General features: G+C 27.2%; 1 protein-coding gene across 1 annotated transcript in view; it reads left to right on the forward strand.

Moving 5' to 3' along the window:
• Positions 1–797: 797 nt before the first annotated feature.
• The window catches only part of LOC107451049 (uncharacterized), a 67,893-nt gene continuing 56,078 nt past the window's right edge, over positions 798–12,612 (forward strand). The window contains exon 1 of the mRNA XM_016067026.4: positions 798–1,994. Within this exon, the coding sequence (XP_015922512.1) occupies positions 1,011–1,994 (984 nt within the window). The 5' untranslated portion in view covers positions 798–1,010. The remainder of the gene's footprint in view (positions 1,995–12,612) is intronic.

Here is a 12,612-nt window from a genome sequence, read left to right on the forward strand (position 1 = left end):
ATTAATAAAAGAAAAATTTTCATATCTAAAAGACTAAATTTTGAAAATTTCTATGTTTAAAAATATAAAAAATGCGTCCATAAAATTTCATTAGTACCTGAACTAAAAAATTGAATGTGTTAAAAAAGTAATAAATATAAACCAAATAATGAATTACCATTTTTTTAAATATATTTTTAAAATACTTTGAATCAATTGAATTATCAAGCAATTTGTTTTCGAAAAGATTTAATTTCGAATGAACAGCCCAGTTAAAGTAAACTAAAGTTTAAATTATGAAATGGCGTAATGATTTTAGTCTATTTAACATTTGTGAAAAAAGTTACAATATTACTTATAAAAATTTTTTTATAAAAAGTAGAGTAATAATTTTAAATTTAGTTTAATTTATATTCGTCATGCATAAGAACGTTTATCTTAAGCACTCATTAATCAAAAAAAAAAAAAAAAGATAAAAACGAAGTTACTAATTTAGTGAAAAAGTGAAAAGTTTTTAAACTAATAGCAATTTACTAAAATTGAAAAATATCTTTCGCTTAATTTATAAAACAATCGAGTTTAAAATTGGCTTGTAAATCAAACATTAGAGCATTTAAAGCAATAAAACTATTTCACGTTTCCTAAATGTAAACAGCATGCCAGATTTCAAGAAAAAATTTCCGTCTATCAAAAAACCAACAACTCGAAACTGTCATAAAATGTTTTGCTTAGCAGCGCCCCTTCTTTACACGCAACAGGTGATGCGCATGCGCTCTTTCTTGCGAAGCACGTTCTACAATTTCAGGTTAGTAGAATTCACTTCTAGAACGAACTCATTAAGCTGTTTTCATTCTACCGGTGCAGACAGACGTTGCCTCGGCTACTGGGTTTCCTTATATCGAAGTTTCATTTTTTCCCGTTATCTCGAACTTTGAAATTTTTACCAAAGTAATTTTTTTTTTAATTTTGTGGAATATTTTTTTGTCAAAAAGAAAATCATCTATCATTGAACACGCAGTAAAAGACTTAAAATGCTGGCCAGCGAGCCGCATTCGAACCGGATTCATGCCGGCGGTGGTGGAATTTCAGTGCGGGTAAATGGAACTACCGTTGATCCGTCTACGACTTCGGCAGCAGATGAATCAGTTGAACGACTTAGCGGTAACAAAGATAAGACAGAAACTTCTTCCGAATGGGCTAAGGCTACTATTACTTGGCGCAGCGGTGCGCAACGCTTCTCTGATGATACTCACAATCTTACTCAGCCCAACAGTACTTCCTCATCTTTGGATATCAACAATGATATTGATGTCGCTCCTCAGTTGGTACACGTGATTCGTGTTAAATCTTCTACAGAAACTTCATTAATAAAAGATATGGATAACAACGTGGCATCCCAACCAAAAGTCCTTATCAATTCAAACGGGAGTTTTAATAATAAGAGTCTGGATTATACCAATGATAAGATATCAGTGATGGTTGGGTCTTCTATGATCATCAAAGCTGAAGATGAGAGAAGTAGTAGCGGTGCATCAAGTGCTCCTGGAAGTGATTGTGAAAGATCGGATTCAGATCGGGAAGCTGATGATGGAACTGATTCTGGATTCTCTTCCTCAAGAAATACACACCATGCACGTGTAGTGAGTGTTAATGGACACTCTCAATTCTCTTCTATGTCTGAAACAACCAACACAGAGCTTTACAACAATGAAGTAGCAAAAAACAGTGTTATGTGTAACGGTAAAAGCAATGTAAAACTAACCATTGCTTCATATTCGGATAAAGATACCGATGATAAAAACAAAGTGCTCAATGGTAATGCTTGGGATATGCAATTTCATATGCATGAACTAGACAGTTCTTCATCCACGGATAAAAAGTCAGATTCTGAAGACATTCAAACAAGAATCAATGCTGCCCACGCATTACTGCAGGGAAAATGCAACGGAACTTTTACTTTGAAGAATAGGGTTCGAACCAGCATAAATTCTTTATTGGTCCAGTCAGCATCAAATGTAAGTAAATTTCACATCTTTCAATCGACAATTTTTAGCGTTTCTGTTATAATTTGGCTTAATATTTTTTTAACGCAATTGTGCCTCTTCAATGGTATTTAGATTGAAACGGTGGAATTTCTTTGTGCAATGTATGTATAGTTTGAAGAAAAAAAATAATGCTCTAAAAATTGTCGATTTTTTTTTGGTAATTAGACGACATGTTCTGTATATACAGAGTCTTTAAAATTCATCAAAATATAATCTCGGTAAGTCGTATGATTTTTAAAGGCAAACGGCAGTGTCATTTTGATATATCGTAAGTATTATAAATCTTTTGAAATATTCTTTATTATGGTAGTTATGTTTTTAAATAGAATCTTAAATATTTCAGATTAGTTACATTAAAATTTGTATTAGCTTATTTGTAATAGTTATGAAAGTTATTTATCTTATTACCTTTATTTACGATACTTATTTACATCATATAAAATTTATTTTATTACTTTATATTTTAATTGCATTATTTTTTATTTTGTTTTATTACTTGACTTATTAACTTAATTTAAAAAGTAAACAGTGTATTTAAAAGTAGTACATAAAAATTAGAAATTTTAATAAAATTTAAAACAAATTATAAATTTTATTTATATTTAGAAACTCTCATATTTTTTAATATACTTAAAATTTTTTATACACTCCTATTACATTTTTTTAAACATTTATATATAGTTATGTAATTTTAATTGCACATTCTACTTTTTATGCTATATAAAGTATAAAAATATTTCAAGATGCAAAATAAATAAATACAAACTTAATATAAAATAAAAGCTAATGAAAACAATTTTGTATCTTTTCAAAATGTATTTATTTTTTGTTATACACAATAAATATTAGTTTTTATTCTATGTGTACAAATATTTAACACAAAATAAAGTTAGGCAGAATTAACATCTTAAATATGTATTTAACACAGTCATTCATTAGAGAATGTTTTCTTAGGAAATTAATTTATATTTGAACTATACTTCAAAATTCCAGTTCGGTTAAAATTTATTGCCTTATATATTATAAATATAATATATTCGATTAAAATATATTATCTTGTTCGTTTAAAATTATTTAATGATACTTAATTCGAATAGGAATAAGCAAAACAGTTGCTGCGCTACATAGAGACATATGGATTGCATTGAACAACCTATTTGTAGTATATTTAATCAATATAATCTTTATTAAATCTAATAATAACGTTAAGTGTGTCTTAAATTTATGTATAATTTAATCTATGTCCTTCTACCTATTCTATATTTAATCTGTCCTTTAGTTTAATCTATGTATTTTTTAAGCTAAATTATATGGAATTAGTAAAATTTCATTTGCAAATAACAGACCCTCTTTGAGTTTAGAGTAAATTGTTTTAAAAACTTTCAAATATAGCTTAAAGCTACAAATGTAGAAAACAAAAATAACCCAAAGTCTTCCTAAAACAATAATGTCGCTATTTTATGATAATTGTGTAATAAAAAGAAAACAATTTCGAAGCAGCTGAGACATAAGAGTCCGTTTTGGGCATCGCAAAAGACAGTAAAATATTTTATGTTTTAGGATTCGTTTAAGGTAATAGCTATAAAATTTTAATTTGAAAATGATTTATTATTGCATCACATATTATTTTTCCTCTTTTATGATCATTCAAATTACGATGTGACTTTCATTACTCTTCAAATTGTATACTAATTTATTAACTTAAGATAATTTCATGCAAAATTAAATTATATGAAAATAGTATTTTGTAATCTTTCAAGTTAATTTGCTATTCCTTGCTCAATATATTTTTGTGATCTTTATGAGAGATTTAAATATTTATATTGCTCCATTCTTAACATCCAACTCATTTTCAAAATAGGTTGTAAATTAAATGTGAACTTAAAAAACAATCGCAGATACTTGTCATATAGTAAGCAAATATTGCAAATAATTTTTGTGGATATTCTTAAAGAACGTGGACATAAATATTATAACTATTCATAACTTGTGAACGTATAAAAATAATATTTTCGAACATCATAAAAATGCGTCTTTTAATACCATATATTAATTAAAGTAACAATAATAAACTTGGCAACTGCCAAAGTGAATGCATTTTTTAGAGTGAAACAATTTTATTTTGTTGTAAGCAAAACGTAAAAAAATAATTGTGTTCAAAGTTTTTAACTGAGTTGATTTTATTGCATGATTATTTGCGCACTTAGCAATATAAGACCATGTACTACAAGCCAACCATTGTGTTTTCACTTAAATTTAATTATGTAATAGAGTGCAAAAGTGTTCGGCTAGTTTATTGTTATTTTAATTTCATTTCAACGAAAAATATAATAAGAATTTTTTGTCTTTCAAAACGGCTTTATGATTTCGATGCAGCGCAGATTTCCTATGTGTCTTTTTAATATACATGTTTTAAAATTATTTAATAAGCAACTGAAAGAAGTTATAAAAAATATATTGCCCAAATCCCAGAGAATATTCTAGTTATATTGTAAATAATTATTATTCAACAATTTGCATTGAAGAGTTAAAAGAAGTTATAAAAACTATATTGGCCAAAGACTTTTCCACGCCACTGTACCAGTACTGTTCTAATGGAATACGAAAGTAAAAATATCCGTGGACATGCACATCCTAAAGACCATTTGATTTTTCTGCAACTGTACCAATACTTCTCTAATGGAAAACGAAAATAAAACTATCTGTAGACATAAACATTCCAAAGACCATTTGATTTCTCCGCCACTGTACCAATACTGTTCTAATGCAATACGAAAATAAAACTATCTGTAGACATAAACATTCCAAAGACCATTTGATTTCTCCTCCACTGTACTAATACTGTTCTAATGGAATACAAAAATAAAACGATCTGTAGGCATAAACATCCCAAAGACCATTTGATTTTTCCGCCACTGTACCAATACTGTTCTAATGGAATACGAAAATAAAACTATCTGTAGACATAAACATTCCAAAGACCATTTTATTTTTCCGCCACTGTACCAATACTGTTCTAATGGAATACGAAAATAAAATTATCTGTAGACATACACATCCCTAAGACCATTTGATTTTTCCGCCACTGAACCAATACTGCTCTAATGGAATACGAAGTTAAAACTATCTGTAGATATAAACATCCTAAAGACCATTTTATTTTTCCGCCACTGTACCAATACTGTTCTAATGGAATACGAAAATAAAACTATCTGTAGACATAAACATCCCAAAGACCATTTGATTTTTCCGCCACTGTACCAATACTGTTCTAATGGAATACGAAAATAAAATTATCTGTAGACATACACATCCCTAAGACCATTTGATTTTTCCGCCACTGTACCAATACTGTTCTGATGGAATACGAAAATAAAACTGTCTGTAGAAAACATTCTATTTTTACTGTAAATAATTATTGTTCAACAATATGCATTGAAGAGCATGACAAACTCTCGTTGAAAACAAAAGACAACTTTTACTCTAGTAGGGCAATTAAAATATTTCTTGATCGGTTTACCTTTTATCATACGAGATATAATCTGCTTGTAAAGAAGGTTACGAAATCTTACGGTCCATACCAATTACTACAATTATTGTCCCGTTTGAAAGACCGGAAGGTTAAGGCCGAAATATTCTATTATCTTTCATATGCTATGTACCTTGAAGGTGGAGTCAAATCGAAAACAATGACACAAAGCTGACTTAACATAGAAATCGCTTTTACCTGTACTTAATTGCCGTTGTAGACTGTTACTTGTAATTTATTTCACCATCTAACTTATGTACTTAAATGCAAGAAAAGACTGAAAAATTCCATCTCATTTTGTAGTAAATGTAAAGCACGACAAAAGTCTTTTTTATTTTTAGATTGAATTCATCGTGATAATTTTTTTTAATAAGATATTAAGCATTTTTGCGCATTTTTACATGTTATCAAACCATGCATCAAAATTTATGATAATTGACTTGACTGTACATGACATACAACATATGGCATAAAAAAGTTTAATATACAAATCGCTGTCACTTATGCTTAATCCCCTTTGTAGAGTACTACTTGTAATTTATTTCACCGTCTTTTGTCTAGCGCATGTATTTAAATGTAAGTAAAGACTAAAAAATTCCATCCTATATTGTTGTAGGCGTAAATCATAATAAAAGTTTTAATCAGATTGAATTTTTCATGATAAATTTTTTATGTTTTTTGTCAAGTTATTCTACATTTTTGCCCATTTTTACATGTTATCATATAATTTGCTTCAATTAATTTTAAAATCACCTTGTTTGGCGGGCAGCAAATAACACAAAGGTAATTTAATATACAAATCACTCTCACTTATGCTTAATCGGTCTTGTAGACTGTTATTTGTTATTTTGTTTTCTCGATCATTTATTATGATATCTACTTCTTACTTTTAAATGTAAGCAATGATAGCAATTTTTCATTTTACGTTACCATGGCTGTAAATACAGAACAATTTTTTTTTCTGCTTAAATAAGGAAAAAAATTAGTTAACAATAAATTTTTGATGTTTGTCTTAAGATATTGGGCATTTTTACACACTTTTTGCATGTTATCTGATAATTTGAATAGCTAAAAATTATCGAAGAATGGCACTATCTATATATCGCATTAACCATTTTTTAATCACTGTTCTAGACAGTTATTCGTGATTCATTTCATTACTATGTCTAACTTTTGCATTTAAATGTGCACTGTTAGAAACCTCTCGGAAAAAATGGTTAAATAACAATTTATTGAATAGTTATTTTATCATATTTAGTCAAAACAGTAAAATAACCATAAATAAAATGATAATCAAACTGTTAAGTTTGAGAAAAACTGTTTGTTAACTGCTTTCACCTAATACGGTTAAATAACCAGAATTTTATCGCACCAACTAGAACCACCTAATGAAACTGCTTAGTTCTTTGCAACAGCGAACATATCATAGCCGGGCGGGCTTATCTGTCAATCTCATGACCGACAGAACTGGAGTTCGAATCCTAGTGTTGACACTACCATATTTCCCCCATTCCCTTCAACACGTGATGAATTTCCAGTGTCCGGCACTCTCCAATGCCCATTACTTTACAAAAAGGCTATCTCCTATGTTTAGTTAAATAATATTTTTCTTTTTTTACATTTTAGAAAAATGCTAGTCGTAAATGGTTAAAAAATTGTATTCATGGTTTTATAACCATACTTTTCGTAAATGGTTTCAAAACCATAAAGGAAAAAATGTTCTTTACCGTAAACTTTACGGTTAATTGGAAGGACAGACAGCTGCCAGTTATTTTACCATAATTTTAGAATGAAAATTTTTAACAGTGTAATTAAAAATCAAACATTTAAATATCACGCTGTAGTTAGAGTCAATACAGAACGCAATATTTTTTTGGCTTGAATTAAAGAAAAAAAAAGAGTTCATTATGATAAAAATCTAGCGGAGCTTTCATTTTAGGTTATGCAAAACTGAAAGCTGAATAGGTATTTTTTAGATAAACTGTATATCTTTTATCTGCCGAAATTGCGCAGTGTAAACAAATTTTGCAATTTTTGTAAAGATATTTCATTAGATTTTATTCACCTGGACTTATTTATTCTTAATAAAATATGTTTATCAAAAGTATTGTTCTGAATCAATTTCATTACTACAGTTTGAAAAATAAGAAAACGGTAAATTTGGGAAAATGAAAAAAAAATATTGGAAATTTTGGAATATTGGAAATTTTGGAATACTGGAAATATTGGAAATTTATCCAAATAAAAAAAAATATTGGAAAGTTAACACATTATTTGGAAAAAAGCATATTATTTTTTGGTGTGCATAATTTAAAATTCTAGATTAGTAATTAAAATGAATGCGTTTTGATAATCAGCATTCATTCTAATAAATAAACAGGACTGGAAGCATTTATGGTAATATTTCATTTGTCATTATTTTTATTTATTTATTTATCACTTTTTAAGACATGGATAACATGTTAAAAGTTTGTATGTAATTTTTTTTCATTTATCTGTAACATACATGTCGTCTAATTGCTTCCAGTGTTTTTGTTGCTTGATTTATTGAATTTGTTTAAAACCATTGTGTTCTTCAATGTTAATAATGTTTTCCAGATATATTTTTGTTTAATGCCAAAATGCGTAATTTGGTAGTGATATGAATCAAATTTTTTGCCTACTTCGAATCATAAAACAATTTTATCAACATTAGGAATAAATTTAAAAATCATTGAACTTGGACTCAAATGAGAAAATGATTATATTTGGAATAAAACAGCAAAATATTTCTAGAGGTTTAAAAACACGTTAATACTTTTTATGCTTTTGTGGACTGCGAAAAATGCGTTGAAATAATCTTGGAAAACAACTCATTTTAACAAGTTATTAAAAGATTTTACGGTTCTAAATTAAAGAAATAATGATTAGTGAACATGTGACTAGAAAAAAAGGTTTCTGATGAAAATAATACATTTTTTACTTCTCACTTATTATTTTTTGGTGTACTCTATAGAGCATACCACATACAGCACTGAAATACTGTTTTATATTTATATACAAATTAGTTATTTTCATACTTTTTTTTCAACGCGATATTGTTTGGTGGGTAAAAACTTCAATTAATTTTTCGAAGAACAGACGCGCATATTAGTTAGGATCTAAAATTTATTTTACGTGAATGGCAGATAATTTTCGAAAAAACTGTAAAAAAATCAGATTTTAAAATTTGTCTAACTCATTATCAAATTCCAATGTGAAACTTACATACGATATAATAACTAACTTAATTTTTTAATTTAAATTTATTGAAGATATTATCAGAATTGAATTACACACGGACATTTCGGGTAAAGGAAATTGGTCTTAATTTTTAAATATTCGATTAATGCGCAATAGATGTTTAGATGTTTATAAATCAAATTAGTTTATCTAAATCCATACGAAATCAAATCAATACTAATTAACGACCTGCTAATCATATGGTGATATCATCTGTATGGATCATAAATAGTGCGTAATATATATATATATATATATATTGTTCTCTTTGTTAAGGGGACGCAATGAAAATTACACAGTTGACCCTTAAAAGTACATCAGATTAACACTGAGCCATAATAACTGCGAGTTATTTTACCGGTACATTTAAATTCCTCTACTATACCTTTTATTGCAGAGTTACAGTAACAAGTTGAATAAGGTGTTGACCCGCCTCTAGCCTGGANATATATATATATATATTTCATAACTGGTGCGACAGCCAAGGGTTGGCCCTGGTCTTCTCTTCCATCTTGACCTGTTCTCAGCTGCGGGGCTCTCCAGTTTTTATATTTCAGTACGAGGAAGTTTGTATACATGTTAGTGGAGTAAGGAGTCAGAACGATTTTTGTCTCAAAATTTTAAATTTATTCGTAAAGTAATATGTATTTTGCATAAGCATTGCAACATTCACTATTGAATCTGACGTAGCATACGATTTTCTCTCAAAATTAAACAAAATTCGTTAATATTTAGATTTTAGAAATAGTTTATATAAAATAAATTTATCTTAACTTATAACCATTTTTATATTCTATCAATATAAGAAATATTAATTATAAAAATTTCCTTAATTAGTCATATTTTGTTATAGTGAATCATTTTATAATTCCCAACGCATAATTATAATTATATTTATATTTTTATAGTACTATAATTGCACTATTATGCTTAAATTATTATAATTACAGTACTATATTTATAATAGTATTACTATAATTGGTTTACTTGAAAATTGATTTTAAGTCTATTCAGAAATAACAAATATATAAATTACAAAATGTGCTATTGTTATATTAATTTATTGACACTGGTAAGACAACTTACATAAAATACTCGTTTATCTTTTTAACATAAATTTGCTTGATTAAATATTGTATGAAAGCAAAAATTTTTTAATGCACACATATGATATCATTCTATCTAATTATTTTCATAAGATGCGAGCTAATGAATATTATGAAGACTTAAATTATTTTTCTTTGTGACGCACTACAAATTAACATTTAAATCGAGGGATCATTTTGTTTAACATATGTTAATTATTTATTTGTTTATTTATTATTTTTTAAGTATAGACAGGGTTACTAGTTTTACAAATGTCGCGTTTAACTTTATTATCGAGATTTTTAAGCAGATAATATTTCAAATAGACATTTATTATTCTATATGGGTCTCATTTCACTGAAATACATTAGGTAAGTAAAATTATAATCATATTCGCAGTCAACGATTTGAAATAATTTAGAGTTCAGTAATTCGCCATAACTACTTTCTTCGTTGTAAAACTAATAGAATTTTCTATTTCAATTATATTATAGTTTTGAAGTCTAGTTACATTATATAATTATAAACTATTATAATATTTACGAAACAATCTAGTACTGGCGTACTTAAAAATTTTCAATACTTCAAATGCCTTGGAAAGGAACAGTACAAAGTTTAAATCGCCACACAGCTAGGTCAGGAAGTTCCGTTGCATTAGATGGCTTTTGGTAATTTTTTCCTTTCTCTGAGAAAAAATGAGCCGCAAAATAACTGAGATAAAATAGAAATTTAAAATTCTTCAACAGTTATAAGTATTTGTTTGATCTTCTTAAAAATATGCTGTATTTAATAACAGCTGCAAATTAAATACGTTTTCATTATTATACATTCCTTTTTATACGTTTTATGATTGAGTAGAAGTAATTAATCGATTCTATAAAATTAATCAAGAACTTTTACGATTATAAAAAGAACTTAAAATCAATTTTCTGAAACAAAAAATTTAAAACAAAAGCATTTTGTTAGTGTTAGAATAAAAAAGGGTATCAAACTCTTAAATATAATTAAAACATTTTTTTTAACTCGAGTTTAATTAACTTAATTTTGACTAGAAAAAATTTAAACTAAGCTAGTAAATTTTGCATGGTTTTTAAATATAACTGAACAACTAGATGTTAAAGCTTGATAATATTAAATTAACCAGAGAATGCTATCAGCTGTATGCATACTTCTTAAAACTAGACAATTATTAAAAAAAAAAAACTATGATTCTTTTATACATGGGTTTGATATAGCATTTTCAGAGACATATTTCAACATATCCGTACTTAATCGGATATTTGATCTGATAATTTAGAAAATAGGATTTACATTAATATTTTACTTAGCCGTACATACTAATCATATGTTGAAGCAGAAACAGTTGAAAGACATGTAAGATCTTATATTTATCTTAGATAAATCGTTAAAAATGATGGTTACGTAAGTTAGGTATGTAATTTGTTTTTTTCAATTTTTTGCTTGGAGCATGGAATAGAGTCCTTGAAATAAACAATGAGCTAAATCACTCTTTTTATTTCCCTAATTTAGTTTCTAATGAAATATGTTTTCTTAATTTCTTTTTTTAAAATTTCGCTATATTATTACTTTGCTTATCAGTAAAGTATGCATTAAAATAATAATTTTTCAATGGCAATTTATTTGAATTTCATTGCTTAAATTGATTGGTATCAAATTGCATTTTTAAATCGTTATTTGCTGCAAATGAGGTGTTGGTAAATATGTTTTTGAAAAATATAAAGAAAGATTATGAGTTATAACTTTAAAAAAGGTCGAAATTTGAAAGAAAAATACTTATTTTTTATTTTGCATGCTTAATTTGTATTATATAAATCAATATAACAAAAGCTGAGAGATAAAATAAATTTTGAAAACATTTGTATAACTAAAATTAAATTCACATCAATTTCTAACTCATAATTTAAATTTAATTTAAACAGTTTACAGATTATGGAATTGAGCACTTGAGTTATAAACTTAAAAGTATAAGAAGAGAAAACGTCATGCGAAATAAATGGAAAATACTCATGAAAAAAATAATTTTAACCTGAGCTTTTGTAAATACTATTTTAAAGAAAGCGGTGCTCCAAATTTAGCATGGTGACCGCAAATTTTACATGACGGTCACTTAAAATATGTTTTTTGTGTTAGAAGTATTTAAAAAAAGTTGTTTAATTTAATTAGAAATATTTGTTGTTAACTATAAATTTGTATACCGAGAAAAAAGTATGGTCAAAACTACCTGAAGATGTCTACCGCGTTTCTTGCTCTATGGTATCACCAAGTAGCTCATTAATTTTTACCAATGCACTTTGGCAAAGATTTCAGTAAAATTAAAAATAAAATGAGGTTTTATGTTAAGTGATAAAATTTGGAAATTTTGTCATGATAATTTAGAGCATAGCATGAAAGCAATTTATTCGATTAAATTTACCTTTCAGTATTCCAGTAAACCATTGCCATATGAACGGAAAAGTGTGATTACGATATGAACGAAATGAATAGTTTAAATAACGTATGGTTTAGTTTTATTAACCAGAATTATGTTGTTTTTTTTTTAACCAGAAAGTTCTTACCATACAGTACGATAATTTTACTAGAATTGCTTTCTCATGCAGAAATATTATACTACATTTATATTCACTTTATCTTATGTTTTAATAATGCATAGATCAGCTGACACACTTCAGAATATTTATTTTAATTTTATTC

This window comes from Parasteatoda tepidariorum, chromosome X1 (genome assembly GCF_043381705.1).
Source record: "Parasteatoda tepidariorum isolate YZ-2023 chromosome X1, CAS_Ptep_4.0, whole genome shotgun sequence".
Taxonomy (NCBI): Eukaryota; Metazoa; Arthropoda; class Arachnida; order Araneae; family Theridiidae; genus Parasteatoda; species Parasteatoda tepidariorum.